Source organism: Akebia trifoliata, chromosome 8, assembly GCF_017979445.1.
Source record: "Akebia trifoliata isolate Shusen 1 chromosome 8, ASM1797944v1, whole genome shotgun sequence".
NCBI lineage: Eukaryota > Viridiplantae > Streptophyta > Magnoliopsida > Ranunculales > Lardizabalaceae > Akebia > Akebia trifoliata.
The window spans coordinates 42,625,525-42,644,488 of record NC_141382.1 but is presented as its reverse complement, the minus strand read 5'-3'; the positions used below and the strand labels follow the sequence as shown (position 1 = coordinate 42,644,488).

General features: G+C 33.5%; 1 protein-coding gene across 1 annotated transcript; it reads left to right on the top strand.

The window, feature by feature from the left end:
* Positions 1-1,548: 1,548 nt before the first annotated feature.
* LOC147396943 (glycosyltransferase-like At2g41451) lies at positions 1,549-18,481 on the top strand. Its single transcript, XM_086452271.1, has 11 exons — positions 1,549-1,932; positions 3,404-3,553; positions 3,670-3,722; positions 5,413-5,521; positions 5,651-5,785; positions 6,011-6,055; positions 11,684-11,871; positions 12,125-12,266; positions 15,347-15,393; positions 16,861-16,948; positions 17,902-18,481. The coding sequence occupies exons 1-11, from the start codon at positions 1,606-1,608 to the stop codon at positions 18,178-18,180; spliced, it is 1,563 nt and encodes a 520-aa protein (XP_086308397.1). The 5' UTR covers positions 1,549-1,605; the 3' UTR covers positions 18,181-18,481.
* The last annotated feature ends 483 nt before the right edge of the window (positions 18,482-18,964 follow it).

Sequence of the window (18,964 nt, the reverse complement as noted above, 5' to 3'; positions counted from 1 at the left end):
ATTTTGACCCAGTAAAATGATACCAACTTAATTCAAATGAGTAAAATCTAACTCATCCGAGTCATTGATTTGTGTGTGTGTGTGTGTGTGAGCGCTCCAATGATGGATGTCACTTACTATTGGCCCAACCATAGGTCATAGTCACAGCGACATTCTTGTTTGATTATCAAATTGAAGCAATGCCATGAGCCCATGATGCCTTGTCTCATTCACCTTGGGCGTATTCCAAAAACATGGGTAATGTGATGTCGTGATCATAATCCTAATGACAGATCATAATGTTAGGGTTAGGGTTAGGGGTGTCGTTTGTGTCTCTAATAGATTTGTAGTTGATCCTTATCTAATAATGCATTCAAAATATCGAAAAATGCCCCCAAAATGTTGGAAACTCATTCCATTAAGAATCTCACCCAATTTATCATTTTATATAATAATTATTACTAAATAATAATATACTTCAAGAAACATAAAATATTAGAAATGAATGCATTAAAAAAAAGGAATAATTCCAATAATAGATAAACTAATTAAAAGATGCTTTGAACGCATATTTAATAAAGATTGATTGCATCATTGATTAGAAGATATACTCAAATTGGAAGTTCTAAAAGGTGGAAAGGAAGATCTTAAAAAAACTTTGATTGAGATAGTGAAAGTAGACATTCACATTATTAAATATTGGATAATGGTACGGAAAAAAGCATTTAATTAAGTGGATTCCAAAACTTGGCGATAAACCTTTGAAGATGGTGGTGATTAATAATATTGAAGTTTCTTTTGTTAATTTGTAATTAGTTAGATATTGCATGGTGATATTGCTCAATTTTTTACGTAAAATTATTAATTTTAATAACTTTAATGTTGGTGATCTATGTAATCTATTAATCCAAATTTATAACTAAAAGTAATACAATTTAATTATAAATATAATATCATCACTATTATCAAAGTGGTCAGCTACTTTTCTAGATATAAATGTGTTTGTGAAAAATAATTTTAAATTTTAAAAGGTTTGACTCGTTAATTATGAGATTATTGGGAATATTTAGAGCAGCTTTTGAAAATCATACTTATTAAATTAGTCGACATCAAGACAATTCTAGCAAATCATCTTGATTGCACAGAGGCAATTGGGTAAGATGGTCAATGTGAATCATTCATCATATTGGATTGTCCAAGATTTATGAATTTTAAAAAAGTTACCAAATTTTAATTAACTCGTAAGTGTCAATCAGGTTTTGTCTTTTTAATTTAAATATATATATATTTTTTTGACAATTTAAGAGCATCTACTAACCCACATTTTGTTAAGAAAAAAAAAAAACCAATAGTTATTTAAGAGAATTACTATTGCCACGCCAAATTTTACTAATCCCACACCAAATCATATATCACTTGCACACAGTTGGTGTGTTGGTGTGGCAATAGCAACTCTCTTATTTAAATATAAAAAAAATTAAATAAATTTAAATCGACCTAAGCGAGTCAACTCTGTGTGAGGTTTGAGCCGAGACAAGATGCCTGGTTTCAACTTTCAAAACCATGCTTACAAAGGCAACAAAATAAACAGAAGACTCTCTCTCTTTCTCTCTGTGTTTGTCGTCAATGGCGGGTCTCTACAATTCGTTGAGATCCTCTCCTGCTTCATCTCAGCAGACTTTCGCTTCTCGGCTTCTTCTCCTTCTCACAGCTCTCCCACTAACCCTTGCAGCTTTCGCTTTCGTTCTTCAATGGAGAGGAGGTCTCAACAACGATCCCACCACGCGTTGGTCTCCCGAAAATCACGAGTTCCCTGGTATGGGAGGAAGCTCTCCTCCCACGAATCTCGTTCACTCCTCCGATTGTGTCGACCTTCTCGGTCGAAGCTCTTCCCCTTCGTTTCCTTACTATCGGGATTGGAAGTTCAATTACGAGGCTGATCTGAAACCAAAGGTCATAAAATCATTTCTATCTCCAATTTGATTTGATTTCGGTTGGTGGGTTTTTGGTTTCTTGACATGTTTATTGCGGATTTGGAGTTGTTTTTTATTTTTTATTTTTATTTATATTATTGAGATCTGAGTTGGGTTGGGTGTGACTTGATTTTGGGGATCTGGGTTCTGTTCATAAACTTTTGATCATGTGTCAGTTATCATCTTTATTAATTATATACGTTTTTTTGTTTAATTTCCTCAAATTTTCATGAATTTTACTTTGTCCAATTTCCATACGTGCACCGTTTTTTTTTTTTTTTTGGGTGTGTGTAAAATATATTTTATGATGCAGAAATGACGATTAAAAACAAACCTTATTACTTTCTTTAAGTAATTGAATGTGGGTTAATCTAATCTCTATGGTTTCCATGAGAATTCTTGTTTGTATGTTCAGAGATCTGGGTTCTGTTAAAAAATGCTTGATGTATTAGAATGTGGGGTCTGTTTGGATTGCCATTTTTGAATCAGAAAAGGAGATGTTGGTTTGGGAAATGTATTTGACTAGACATGGCAGCAATATAGGACTAATAGGCATTTACTTTGGATTTGGATCTTGCATATTATACAGACCAACAAGTAATTAAGTAATTTGCGTGGTTTATGTAATGATTGTATATTGCTGATTTGACTTTAATAATGTGTTTCTAATGCAGAATTTGGTGATTTATTATGGTTCAGGATCTCTTTTCTTCTTCTTTTTTTTTTTTTTTTAGTGTTATTACTGGAAAAACGAGAAATAACTCATAGAAATTATGTTTCATTTAGTTTCTAGAAAGCGTTAGTTTGTTCTTGTATGAGTATTGGAGTTGGTTGGGTTGGGGTACTTGGCTTCTACAACAACATCAAAATCTTATCCCAAAGATTTGGTGTTGTCTAAACAAATCTAGTTCCTCCTTTCCACCATCCAAAACTAGGTCTTCTATCATTGAGAATGAGTTTATCTGCTATCACTATCTCCATCTATGTTCTTTTGAGTCTTCTTGTTGCACTTTTAGGTCATTCAATGCGAATATTTCTTCTAACTGGAGTTGTAATCGCTTTCGTGGAACATTCCAAACCATTTCAAGTGACCTTCTCTTAGTTTATCACGTATTGGAACTATTACTACGTTTTTTTATTTTATTTTATTACGTTCATTTCTAGTTTTATCTTTAATAGTCTTTTCACTCATATATTCCAAACCATCTCATTTGTTTTTTGTTGGTCTGTATTTTTTGAGTTAGTTATTGCCCAATTTTCTTTTTCTCATATTAAAGGTAAATGGGATTTTTTGGCTTGTTTCTTCATTGTCCAAACTGCAGCGTCATTTGGACTCTCAGGATTTCTTTTTACAATAAATGCGAAGCTTAGAGCACCATACAACTTCTGTTACTTTTGAATGATTTTACACTTTATGACCTTGAGGAGCAATTGTGCTGCTGAATATACAGATATGTATAACGACAAGCACTTCGGCTGGCTTAGAGCAGATTCTACCATGGATCTTTTATCATAAGGTTATAGGGGTCACAACCTTCTTCCTGTTTGTGGAAGGGAAGGCCGCAACTCCCAATGTATCTGCAGTCCTGGAATCTATTACTGTGAGTCTCAACATCCCTTAATAGAGTTCGTTGTACTAGGAATGAAGTTTTCACTTTTTTCCTATTCGAATTTTGGTGCTAATTCTGTGCTTATGGGTTCTATATTTCTGTATCAGGGAGTGAAAGTTATATACCGTACAAGAGAGCTGGAGGAACAACAGGCTAAAAGGTTAGTTGATTCTGCCAAATGGATGATTGAATCTCATTTACTTGTTTTAAATCTAAGTTGAAGGCATTCATTTTCTTTTATCATTAGACTTTCCTACAGTGGACAAGTGATATCTTTGAATAAAGGGATTAGATTCTAAGATTTGAAGGTGGATATCCAGCTAAGCTTTTTTTTCAAGTAGCTGGGCTTTTATTCTAAAAAGTCTCTTTGTAGAAGGATTACCAAACCAAGTTGGTGTTGTTAGTGAAGTATATAAATTCGTTTGTGGTACAAATTTTTTGGGGAATTGTGTTGAGTGTTGTGTTATCTGCCTCCGCTTCCAAGAGTCACGTGCTCAGGTATTGTGCCCCAGTTCGATTTGTGACCCTCTTATATTCATAGTTGTGCCTTCCCCATCAAATCGGTCTTTTGTGGTAAATGTTTGTTAACATGGTTTTAGAGCTCTTGGTTTATATAGGTCACAACTTTGAATCTCCTTGAAGGAATTTCCCACCCTTACGGGTGAGGGAGAGTGTCGAGTGTTGTGTTATCCGCCTCCGCTTCCTACTGTCACGTGCTCAGGTATCGTGCCCCAGTTCGATTTGTGGCCCTCTTATATTCATAGTTGTGCCTTCCCCATCAAATCGGTCTTTTGTGGTAAATGTTTCTTAACATGGTTTCAAAGCGCTTGGTTTATATAGGTCACGACTTTGAATCTCCTTGAAGGAATTTCCCACCCTTACGGGTGAGGGAGAGTGTCGAGTGTTGTGTTATTCGCCTCCGCTCCCGGGTGTCATGTGCTCACGTATCGTGCCCTAGTTCGACCCGTGACCCTCTTATATTCATAGTTGTGTCTTTCCCATCAGATTAGCCTTTTGGGTTAAATAGTTGTCAACTGGAATTAGAGTGCTAAGTTTATATAGGTCACGGCTCACCGGTTCGAGTCTCCTCGAGGGATTTTTTTCACTCTTATGGATGAGGGGGAGTGTTGAGTGTTGTGTTAGCCGCCTTTGCTCCCGGGTGTCACGTGCTCACGTATCGTGCCCCAGTTCGACCCTTGACCCTCTTATATTCATAATTGTGTCTTCTCCATCAGATCGTTCTTTTGGGGTAAATGGTTTGTCAACAAATTGTAAGGTGTGACAATCATGATGAGTATAAAATCCTCCCATCCCTAAAGGAGACCTAGTCATTGCAAAAGGCTGTAGGTTAGTGATTAAATAGTTGTCCTTCTATTATATGGGTCAAAAGTTGACCTGGATTTTCTTAACACTTAGAAGAGAATTTTTTTAACAAGTCCTTTTATAATTTTTTAAAATCCGTTCTCTTTATTTGAAATAATCATTTATGTATTTCCAAAACAGATATAGATCTCAGTGAAGTAGTAGGTGGTTGTCTTAGTTTAGTCATTTCTAATGTTATAACCTTACTTGTCACCTTTACCCTTTTCCCCCCATATGATCTAGTTCCTGCCTTAACTAGTACTTTCTTGTATTTTGTTGTTGCATTTTGTTTTATAGAAATTCCATACAATGTTTAACAAAGTTTCGTAGAAAGTTTTAGCTAAATGATATTGTAGTCTATTTGGTGGAATCAATTTGCCCCACTTATTTGAAGGTGCCAATTTGGTGAGTTGTTGTCATGAATCCTTATGCATGTTCTGAAATGTCCTTGATCTTTTTCTTCTTTGTATTTCTTTTGAAATGTTTAGCCGGATCTGGAATGAGACTTGGTTGTCGAGCTTCTTTTACAAACCATGCAATTATGAGCTATTCGTAAAGCAATCTCTCAACATGGAGATAGCTATTGTCATGGCAAGGGTAAGAGTGATTCTATTCTCATCTTTCATGTCAGGCAATTTTTTGTCTTGTGTATCAACAAAAAAAAAAATCCTTACCTTATCTTAATCTCAAAACTATGGTTATCTGAGCTATATGTTTCCTTCTCAGGATGCTGGCGTGGATTGGATCATCCATCTCGACACCGATGAGTTATTACATCCAGCAGGTGCCCGGGAGTATTCTTTGAGGCAATTGCTCTTGGATGTGCCTGGGAATGTAGATATGGTCATCTTTCCCAACTATGTGAGTGAAACGATCATATTTTAATCTATCCCAATTGTGTGAGTGAAATGAATATAGTTTAGTTTAGAACATTTATTTTTATAGATAATGTATAATGATATTTGTTCCATTATTAGTAAAAAAGTTTGAGATTTGTTCCTATTGATCACTCTGCCTTTCATATTATAATTTGCATTTGGTGACTATTAAATATTGAATATGATGCTGCCGTTTTTATCATTTCAGGAGAGTAGTGTTGAACGAGATGATATCAAGGAACCCTTCAGTGAGGTAAATGTTCTCTCATGCTACCATTTTGACATGATTTTACTAAATATGGAGTTCAGCATTGTCAAAATATGGATAGTATTTTTAATACTTTTCCATTGAGGAAGTAGACTCCTTAGGAGAGGACTTTCTAAATATGAATATTTCAATTACAATAAATTGTTGCTGTATATGGTATCTGGGCTATAAGATTTGCTATTGTTCTTCAATTTATATTGTGTAGTTTGCTATCCTCCCTTTTTTGTATGGAGAAAACTGATTTTATTTGAGGGAGGCCAACATGACTATCCTAAGAAGAAAAAGCAAGACTAAACACAGCTTTTGCTAACTAAGTCCCATCTAAAAAGGTCCTAAAACACCTTTAAAACCTCTATGCATCTTACCAATAGAAAGCAAAACCCAAACATAGTAATGATGACCTCTTGCAAGCAGTGTTGTTAAAAGATGCCCCTAGGTCATGCTTTGGCTGCCTAGACCATCCAAGTGCTGAGGCCCCACCCACTTTGAGCAGGGGTTTCAAAAAGTGGGGTAAAATGATAATTTTATGTATTCTTTTTGTTGAAATCGTGGTCTAAGGGATGCCTCAAATATTCACCCAAACTTGGAGTGGCATGTTTAAAATTAAAAGACATTTAAGAGGGGGCATTAAACCACTTGAATATTGGTGGTTAAATGATTTTTTATTTTTCTTAAATATTAGTCTTATTGATTTACCAGTTTGCTTTGTTGTTTGTATTATCTTGGTAATGACATATTTATATTATTTTTTTATTCCATTTTTTTTTCATACCTTACTGCATATAGGAAGTTGAAACATCATTTTTTTTTGCCACTTAAGCCCTACCTAGGCCCTAAGGGGATCCATCGCCTAGGTCCCACCTAGCACTTTTTTAATGAACTTCCTATAGGGAATGCTCATACCCTTCAAAGATCCTCTCGTTCCCCTCCTTCTATAAGTCCCCAATAAATTGCAAAGAGCATGAGCTTCCATAAAATCTTCACCCTATTCACAACAGCTGTGGACCTCCAGCTTTGCAAAAGATCAAGGATTGAGCTAGGAAAACACCATGAGGTTTGAAAAAGGGGAAGAAAATGCATCCGAATTTTTATGAGCAAAATCACAATGAATAAGGAGATTATCCACCCTTCGTTAGATTTGCACACAAAGTAAAAGTCAAGGGAGATAATAGTTATAATTCTAAGCTGTTTTGAGGTTAAAAGTTTACTCAAAGCCGCAGTCCAAATGAATAAAAGACACTTTGTAGGGATTTTTAGGGACCATATTGTAGACAAGGGAACTAAGAATGCCATGCCCTCAATTTAGGATCTAGATTTTCCCAAATCTCGAAGGTGGAGAGAAAAAACAAAAATCAAAATCTTCAAATCTTAAGTACAATGTAAATTTCTTTCAAATAATTTCAATAGAGTTTCCCTTAAAAATTGGTCTTAATGAAAAAAAATTCACCTGTATAAATTTATCTGTACAATCAAAATCTATATATTCAATTGCATTCCAACCACCACTATATCATATCGAATATATATATCATTTCTAAAAAAGCATAACTATAAGTACAACCCAAAAGTATCACACACATCAACTACACATCCCATGTCGATCAATAGTTATCCACGTCATAAACACTAATTCTTACTCTCTTGACATATACATACATCAACAACACATCCCACGTTGATCAACAGTTATACACAACATAAATACCAACTCTCACTCTCTTAACATATACATACAAAAAGACATAACACATATGATGCTAATATATACAAGAAAGTCCAAAAGTATACGAAAATAGTTCCACTAAACTCCAATTTCAGCTCACATATAACAGAAATATTGCTTATCATCCCTCTATATAATGTTCCCCATTACGAACATACATCTTGGTAGTCGGGACATCTGTAATGTTTTGTTGGTAAGGTGAGTAATGGGGAAGTTACTTAATAGTAAACTCATATTTTAAATTAATAGTCCTAACATGAATGACTAAATAAGCTAATCTATTACAAATAATGTAGATTTTTAAATAAGTAAACAAAATGAATAAAACTGAAAATATGCTAATTATTAATAAAGTAGTAGTGAAATATTTTTCAATTTATAATAAAACAAAAGAAACATAAACATGTCATAAGAATATCAATCATGGTGATGTATTTGATAAAAATGACGAGGTACACGACCGATAGAAAAGTATTGATTTGTATGTCAATGATCCAATACCTAATCAGTGTGGAATTATCCGTTAGTTCTTAATTTTATGGTCGGTCTGACAATTTACCATAATCGGGTGACCGTGTTTTCCGGCTTAGATTAGCCGATGATGTAGATCAATCGTCTGACTATTATACACTGTAAATGTTCATTTGACAAGTCAGCTTTATCGTACCTCTCTGGTATGCATGTGTCTTCAATCAATCTAGTATCTACAAATCATTTTTACATTACAATTTGTTGTTTTCCAATAAAGATAAGATAAGAATTTCTCGAATAGTAGGTACAATGGTATTCTCAAGTGGTATCTTATACTACCGGAGAGAATATCAAACTCCTATTATTCTAAATTAATTGGTTGCTTTCGAAAAGAGTTACCAATTGATCGTATATGCATTCATTATCCCTTTAATGGATAATAAAAATAATAATATATCTTTTTCAAAATTCATTTGAAATAAATTAAAACAAATTTGCAAGTGTGATAATCTTCCTAGGTATTCTAGAATTATAAACATGCAGTAGTATATGGAAATCAATAAATCATAAAACAGTAAATATGTAGGTACACCGTCCCATGGTTACCATTCTAATTGCATCTCATGCATCTATTACACAGTGCTTAAAAGTACTTTAAATCTAGAAATTCTTCAATACAATTACATACAGTCGAGAATTCCATTCTTGATTCCAATTTAAGCTTAAACATTTCATTTTTTTATTATAAATTATTATCCAATCAAAATACACTTTCAAAATAGAGTGTCATAACAGTTTTTGAAATGAATGCTCTATGAAAATTACTATGAAAAGCAATTTGTTTCGAATTGATTTTCTGGTTAAACTTGCCCAAATTCATTTCTTTTTGTTTTACAACATTAAAATATCATATAAAACATATAAAACAAATTATTCTACAATTCGATGCATGAATTTTGAATTTAGATCATAATACATTTGAAACCAACTATCAAAATGTAAATAAAATATATTTCATTGAAAACTAAATTACGAATTTGAAATTATAAGTTTCTTATCTTTACATTTGTATTTTACGCATTTCTATTAGGTCCCAATATCTTTTCTAAGTAATTTCCTTGGCGATTCAACAAAATATTTCGATGACTATAGATCTTGACGTCGTGGATATTTTGTTTTTCATTGTCGGATCTTAATTCACGTCCGAAATATGTTTAAATTGAAGTCAAAGGCTACATATACAAACCCACTCACATTTAAACCCAAAACCGACTCGTTTTTGGTTTTTATTTTCGCACAAATGATTTAAAAAAAATAAAATAAAATAAAGTTACATATCTTATATAATATTATACTAGTATAATAATATATAATATATAAAAGATATAAGCTATTACACTTGGATTGCTAACTTCTTAGCACAACACATTTATAATATAATATAATAATATTAATATTAATTATACGTCACCCCTTTAACATTTCAATAATTTTAAATCATCCCTTCTTTTATAAATAACTATACTTGAACCCAATTTTATAAAAAAAATTATTTATTTTAATATTTTAATATTTTAATAATAAAAAATAATTAAATACTATTTTTTTCATATATTTTTCTTTTCTCCATTATGTTTTTTGCATTAGACCAATTTGACCAATTTGAATTGTGTATCTCGGATTTTCGAAATTCCTCATTGATTTTTCTCTATTAGCGAAAATAACCCTTAAGTCCTAAACTTTCTTGATAAAATCAATATTTTCGTAAAAGTTGTGCTAGAGTGACCTTAGTAGGGGACACAAGGGGGACACCTTGACGTGGTGTTGCTTGCATGTCCGTAGTATAGTCACTAAATTTGTTTACTTTTTCAAAAAATCGTGTTTAAATCGCGATTTTAAAGACTGGTGATTAAATCACGACTTTTTGAAAAAGTCACAATTTAAACAAAAAAAATGTGATTTTTTATTTTTTTTTGCTGAGCAAGATATTTTAATAAGATTTTTTCAAGACCATTTATTCTTAAGTTTAAAATAGGATTTGATGATATACACGATAACATTACTTAGTAGGGAAAAAAAATATAGTCTTAACATTATTTTGATTTTTTCTCGAATTTTTTCGTTTTTTCGACTTTTTCCCTTTCTGACTTATTCTCAAACTCCGACTTAGTGACTATGGTTCGTAAATGCGTTTTACTCGTATTTTGGAGAAAACTTATTATGGGCATGCGTGTGCCACCACGTCAAGATGTCCCCTACTGAGGTCACTCCAGCATTAATCTTTTTGTAATTTATCCTATTACATTCGGATTTAAGCATGCTTACAATCTAAACTATGTTTTTCAATGCTTTTGAACTCAATGGTAACGTCCATTTGATCAATAGAGTTTCTTATAAAATTTAGAGTTTTATCTACTTTGACTAAATGTTTTAATTCTCTGATTACAATCATGGTAAGGTTCCCCGAATTGTGTATTTCATTTGTCAATTTCTCCTTTTAGTATATCTTTCTTTTAGATTGACAATATTACATTTTATTTTTAAAATTTAATAGGAAAGCAGGTCAACATAATTGACTTAATTCCTCAATATCCATAATAACTTTTCATGGCATTACAAGGAAAGGTAAGAACATCAAGCCCATCAAGAACAAAGAAAAAGGATTTACCATAAAACTTAATCTCGACTGCTGCATGCCCATAGTCTAAGATCTTATGCCTAGAAAGAACAAAGGAAGATAGACGATTGATGAGGTTAGCAACTTTCTCGATCTACCAATTGTTAAAGCATTGTTTGAGTCCAAGATCCATCCCCGTCACTAGGAGTCATAAAGATAGATACTGGCAACCTTTTCTTGGAGGATGTCAAGAATAAATTTGTAAAAGCCTTATGTAACAAAGTATCACTACACAATTGGTCCTCCGAAAATCGAATGTGATTCCCTCTCCCTACCTAAAAAAAATATATATGCTTGCGAAATTTAAGAGATAGCTTACAAATACCTTTCCAAAAAAATACACCCTTAAGACAGACTAACCTAATGACTCTCCCATCGCCATTGAGATCAAATATTTTAAGCTGCATGAAAATAGGGTTCCTACTCTATTATTTTATCTCATGGTTGCATTTGTAGCTGGATTGTGCTTAATTGCCAAATATCAAATATTTGAAAAGTGACACGTACGGTTTGAGGTGCATCTTTGTAAATAGTTGGTGTTTCCTTCTATACTTGGCTTCCTTAGGAACTTTAAAAAAAACAAAAAAAAAAACTTTTTGGACGAAAATGAGTAAATTGTCTCTTTGCTCTTCCTTCTACACTTACTAATTGTTACTCAAGGACTTGCCATACACACATATGTTTGTACGTAGATATGGGTTGTATTGGACCTATGTGACATTCTTTTTCTGTTTCGCAACAGGTCTCAATGTTCAAAAAGAACTATGACCATCTTCCAAAGGATACATACTTTGGCATGTATAAAGAGTCAACCCGTGGTAACCCAAACTACTTTTTGACGTATGGAAATGGGAAATCAGCTGCGCGCATTCAAGATCATCTCCGTCCTAATGGTGCACACAGATGGCACAACTATATGAAGACCCCAAAGTAAGACAATTCAATCTCATTCACACATACACATGCACAAACATAGGCATCTATCTTTATATGTATCCATCTCTCTTTCTATGTATATAGGTATTTTCTTCCTTGTGACGGATTTTGTTTTTTCTTCAATAGAAGGAATCTTTTTAATTTTTAATTTGCATTTCTCTGCCAATTAATGGTCAAAGAGCATACACATGGTTGGTTTTATGATTTTATGTGCACTTCAAGTAATCTTATTAGTAATCCTTCATAGTGAGATCAAATTGGAGGAGGCTGCTGTTCTCCATTACACATACCCTAAATTCTCGGACTTGACTTCTAGACGTGATCGGTGTGGCTGTAAGCCTACAAAGGAAGATGTCAAAAGATGTTTCATGTTGGAATTTGACAGATCTGTAAGTTTTAATGCCATTATAATTTAGTTTTTCTCTCGTCTTTTACAAGTTATTGAGTTTCTTTTAATCTATTATATACTGGATTTAAACTTATTGTGTTTATTTTAGCATCAACTAAACACATTAAGGTTGAGAATGATGTTGTTAAATAGCATGCGCGACCAGCATGTGCTGTTCGCATATGCGTTGGCATATGCTGCAAAAAAAATATACTGACTGTTGAACAGTATGCCATTGCACACAAAAAATATACAATCGCATATGCTGCAAAAAGTTTTTATGACTGTTGGACAGTATGCCATCGCATACAAAAAAGTTCACTCTTCCTTAACGATCATCTAGAGATGGTGAGTGTCCTAGAACTTCTATCAGGATTAGGTGTGAACATACTGAAGGTGTATACAAGTGGACTTGGATTTGTTCGTTGCAGAAAATGATTTTTTTTTTTTGCTTGCCGATGTTTGAGAAGAAATAATTTCAAAACTACTTGTGTTGGCAAATAGAGATCATCCATAGGGAGGCAGAGGTTCAATTTGTAACGAAAGATGTAACGTTGAAAACAGTTGAGTTCTAACCAATTTTTTTGGAAACTATAAATTAGGAATTTAAATACAGAAAATAAATACAGGAAGTAAATGAAAGCAAGTAAATATAGAAAGTAAGAAGCAAATAAATCAAGTATGTCTAGGGGATTGAATCCACCATGAGACAAGTGCAAAGTTAGCGTTAGTATTTTAAGTTGTCCTTTTATTACTCAGATTAAGATTGATTCAACAATCTTAATCCGGAAGGTATAAAATAAAGTCCGACAGTCCCAGTCCGTGTCCAAAGTGCAACGTCCAAGGTTTTCTTCCCTTCTTATGTTATAATTTCCAATGATTTTAAATCACTTCGGGGTATCAATCATAATGAGAAGTAACCCAATGATGACCGATCTCAACTTGTGATGAGAAATGTAGAAAATTACGATTACAAACTTAAGTAACAAGGTTGGTTGAAGTGAAATCTATTAGTCTAATGAATTATATTTAGGACATAAATTCCAATACTATTTTAACTTGCACTCGCTCACGGTTTCCTCAATTCCCTAAACGGGAAGAGTTTAGCCGATCATCGTGATTAGATGTAAAAGTAAATAATGAGAGAAAAAGAAAAGATAGAGATGAGAAAGTAGAGTTTTGCTTGATCTTCAACTTCATTTATAACTTGATGATCAACTTCTTTCTTCTTACAACATAAATAAACTATCCTAAAAATTAAAAAACAAGAAGAGTGGTTTTTAGAGAAGGTAAAAATTACAAGGGATTAAATGATTCAAAATGGAACTACCCCCCCTCAAGTAAACTTGAGGGGTTATTTATAGGATTTTGAGAGGTTAATTGATGGGAGACAATGGGATGAGGTGGCAAGGTTGATTGGATTTTTAGTGGGAGAATATAGATAAGACCTGGTCAAAAGTGCTTTGACAATTAGGTAAGTCTTTTGGGTTTGGTCTTGGGCTTTAGCAATGGTTTTGGGCTTGAGAATCTGTTACATTATTTATAAGAGCCCAACGACTTTTACAACTTTAAATAAAAGAAGTCTAAAGACTTTTGACACTAGTCTTCTTATCTTGACCAAAGACTTTCTTCCTTCCAATAGTTAGTCTAACCTTAATCTCTGATCTTAAGTAATTGGATTTCCTATTGTTGCAAGCGTGGGAACCTTAGTCAGAGTTGATTTGCAATCGTGAACATAACTACAAGTCATTGTCCAAACCCGATTAGAAGGTTGGTATTTCATTGGATCTTGCGTCTTTAGTCAAAGATAAAAAAACTTTGGGGGGTGGTTGTGTGGTTGATATGAGTGTACGGATGATAAGAGGTAGAAGGTTGGGTGAAGTGACTGTGTTTTGGGAAAGGACGAGGGGTGATGGATTGGGAGAGAAAGGCATCGGATTCAGAGTGATGGTATAAAATTGAGTGGTGATACGGACATGAATGCTGCTTTGATTTTGAGGAAGGAGAGTTTTGACTGAGGTATCTGAGATACTAGGTTTAAGGTGGACTCTGACGTTTGACCCCAAAGGTATAATTAATTGTGACGGGTTAAAATCCATTTCCTCTTCAGAGATCGCTCTTCTTATCTTAACCAAAGACGCAAGATCTAATAAAGGGCCGACTTTCTAACCAAGTTTGTGTTAGTTCTTTTGTTCTCCTGGGGGAAACTCTTTAAGGTATTTAGAGGTGTTTTTTTTTTATAAAGATTTTCTTGTTAGATGGGATAGGATTTGTAACTTGGAGACTTAGTCAGATAGGTAAGGTTTTCTTTGTTTTTTTCTTTTTGGGCTGGATAGTACATTGTATTTTCTCCTTTAATAAAGTCTGTTTATCTATCAAATAGGTAAGGTTTTCTTTGTTTTTTTCTTTTTGGGCTGGATATCTCATCCCCTTTTTTGTACATTCTATTTTCTCCTTTAATAAAGTCTGTTTATATATATATATATATATAGGGGGCGGTTCAAGGGACATATGAGAAAACATATGAAAAAACTTTCGTTTTTCAAAATAAGAGTTAGAGGTTTTGGATTGAGCTGATTTTTTGCAAGGATGGTCACTATGATGAAAAGATCATCCTCACAAAAAATCAACTCAATCAGAAAGTTCTAAATCCATCAAAAGTGATTTACAAATTAGTGATAAAAATTGGTAAAAAATCGACGGTCCACATTCTAAATCACTTTTAATGGGGTTAGAAGTTTCAGATTGGATTGATTTTTTTTTAGGATGATCTTCCCATCATAGAGATCATCCTCACAAAAAATCAGCTCAATCCAAAATTTCTAACCCATATTTTAAAATTTTATTAAAAACGAAAGTTTTTACATATGTTTTCTCATATGGCCCTTGAACCTGACCCATATATATATATATATTAAGGCTGCAGAGATGATCGTTGAAGTTTATTTGGATATAATATAGCTAGTTCAAATGCAATTGTACTATTTCTATTGATCATTTAAGAAATATATCTGCTGCAGGAAGTTTAGTTTCTTTTGAATGTCACGGTTTCATCTCATTAACTACACGTTTCCACTGCAGGCATTCATAATTGCTTCAACCGCAACAGAGGAGGAAATGTTACGCTGGTAATGTTTGACAACCCTGTTTGATACTCTCCCATTTCCCTTTGAAGCCATTGCCTTTTTTTTTTTTTCTTTGCTTCACTATGTTTCATTTCAACCAAGACTCCAAGAGTATACCTTATAAGTAAATAAGTACCCAAGGGTTCTAAATTGAGTGAGAAAATAACTGAAATTGATATGTGGAAGTTCATAAATTAGCCTGGAAGCATGGGAAACATGCACTAATACTTGAAAATTATAAAACAAGCATGAAAACGGAACTCATAACTAACCCATTATAACCCAACAACTATGAGTAAAAAATGTAAGATCAATAGTCTTCAATATGCCGATGCATGAAAAACAGAAGAGGGCAATACATTGCCTCTATGACCTTTGGAAGTAATCCATTATCAGGTGCGATAAGGATAGGTCATATTTAAGAAATCTTTATCGTTACTATTATAATGAGAGAAGGCGGAGTAGAAGTGGTTTGTCACCAAATTTGGATTCCAAAAATGCTCCCATCTTAACATTTAAACTTAACATAATCAGTGATCATTTTAGTAACAAAACCAAGAAAATTGCAATTGCACATCTCTAATATCACGTTGGCTAGTTTTCAAAATTATAAAACTATCCTTTACTATGTAATCTTCAAAACCACCCTTTAATTAATATTTTAAATTATAAATAAGCCCTTTAGATAAATGTGCATCTGCACATGCCACCTTCTAGTTATTGTAATGAGAGAAGGGTAAGTTTGTTGATCAAAATCTACATTAATAAAATTTTAAATTAAAAATTTTACCTATAGATAGATCCATTAATGCCTTTGAAATAATCTATATATAATTATAACATAAAATGAAATAATAGTTTTATCTTTAAAAATTCTCTTGACAAGTAACAAAATGTGCACAACAAGAGTCCATGGTTTTGAGGATTCTTTACTTTTGTCAACCTTATAGATTATATAATTTCCATTCGATATATAGATATATATTTTTTCCTTTTATAGTGGGTCCAATCATCGAAATGAAGTTGTATATAGCTCAAATGAAGTTTCCGCTTTCAATTCATTAAAATTTAAAATCATAAAATAACGATCACGGATAGGTAGTTTGCCCTTAATATTTCATTCTCACTATCTGGATGCATGCACATGTCCTATGAGTTTCCTTATTATTTCTCATTTTTATTGAACTATCATAAATTTATATAGATATTGTTTATTTTAATTAATAATTTCATAGAACTGTAAACTACTTAATAAAAAGGATGATTAACCTGTAGTTAACTTTACAGATTGTAGCTCCACATTGGATAGTCCGTAATCCCCGAATCATAAAAATCAAATCACAAGCACAAAGCCACTGCTGATGGTGCATGAAAATTGATTACCAGAAAATGCTTCTTAATTAACAGACAATTTTCTAGTTTTGGATCTGAAGCTGTGTTGACTTTTTGACAGTACTCTTCCTTCTGTAGGTATCGTGAGCACATCGTATGGACTGATAAAACCCTAAACATGAAGCTTCTCAGGAAGGGCATCTTAACTCGTATATATGCTCCAATGGTAAGTTTGGCCACCAACTCTTTCAAGAAAGATTATACCCATGGTTTTCTTTGGTAGCATTTGGTGCAGCTTCTCGGTGGTAGATTTTAGCTTCCAGTCCCCAAAAACGCATTTGGGAGGAAGAATCAGGTTTGGTACGCACTCGGCTTCCAAATTCCTGCATAAGCTAGAATCCAAAAGTGGGTCAGAAGCCGATGCCACCCCAGACTAGCCTTTTGGATTCTCACTTCTGTGGGAATCTGGACGGAACACAAAATATTTTTCTAGAGCGAGATGTCCATGATATTTAAGCTATTGACCAAAATATCCTGAAATGTTTCTAAGGTTTTAAGTTAATGATCAAAATGTCCAAAATCGTTATGATTTGTTTGTAAAGCTGTTTTTCCCCAAACTCTAATAGCTTCTGAAAGTGATTCTAGACCTGAAAAAGCACTTGCTGTGAAGACTGTCACCATACAATGGATGTCACAATTTCAATTCTTATTAAAGTAATTTCACCGAAGCAATTTTATTGAAAGTGGAGCTTCCCCAAACGTGCGTTCATTACCCTCCATTAAGAGAGAGAACTCCGCTCCATTCTTCAATTATGTTCTCATTCAATTTTTCCTTAAACCATATATAGTTCTTAGCACCAGAGTTTTATTTTTCTTCTATTGGTAACCCTGTTTTTAATGAGATCAATAACTCGGCGATGGCGGGAATTGAACCAGGTCTATGGTATCATGATCCATAGACTTCAATTAATATAGAGGGCACCTTCTCCCCTCTATTTCAACTTGTTTGTGTGGGATTACAACATGAACAAGGTCGAGATGATTATGAGTGAGTTATTGAACTCATAACCAGACTATTCTTTATGTCATGTAAATGTGTATGTTACTATATGAGATTTGCACTACTTTTCATCTTTGATTATTTTATTTGTGCTCTCGCACTTGTTCTTTCTCCTATAGGCAATTGTTCAAGGTTTGAAGGAGTCTGGCGTGTACAGCTCTGTGATTACATCCGCACAGACTACTATCTCGAAGGATAAATTCTTATCATCTGTTGAAAGCAGCAACTCTTCTAGAACCATTACAACCGATCCACTCTCTGCAAGAAAGATCAGCAATAGAAGAGAATCTCAAGCAACTGCGAGAAAAGTCTTGGAGAGTGCAGACACTTCTTTTCATGTAGAAGCAATTCCGCCGTTGTCTCCCCCCGGAATGGATGATCTCCATTTGGAAGCATGATGAGCCTCTTATGATTGCTTCTTGTTCTTGTTTGGACTACGGGTCTGAATGAGGATGGGGTTTTCACCTATGTTTCTGTTTCATGGGTTCTTCCCGATCGTTGCCCAAGCGCTTGTGTACATTTCAGGTTTAGTTGATAGAGTCAAGAGAGAGAAGGGTCGATGATATTCTCATTTGGATGATTCTTTTGGGCCTTTTCCTTGCCCTTTTTGCAGTTGAAATCGGGAATCTTGGCCTGTTTGTTATGTATAGAAACAAAAACAAAAAAAAAAGAGTTCGTGTTTGTATTGTTGATTCTTCACTCAGAGACTTCAATGGGTAATTCATTAAGATTTCCTATTTGCACCAAAAGAAAGGAAAAAAATTGTGTTCTTGGTTATTCTCTGAAGGGTCTTTTTTCTTTCATGTGGAGAAGTTTTCAGTCTCCTTGTGCTGGGGGAGTCAAAATGGTACCTTCATTCGCCTGTGGTCCTGATTTTATTTATTTATTTTTTCTGAAATTAAATAAATATTGTTTAGGTAAAATATGGCATTTGTGGTACAAAATATGCGATTTTCTAAACTTTTCTATTTTTATTGGAAACCGATTTGCAAAGTTGACATTCTAAAAAATTTAATTTTCATTTGAATTTTAAGTACTTATTTTATAGCATTTTATTTGGGTTGCTATGAAAACTTAGAAAACCTGAGCAGAGGTTTTTCTTCTGCTGAGATTCGTGTTTTTATTTTTATTTTTTTTTTATTTTTATTTTCCCTCTACTAACAAAATTTATATTAATAGTAT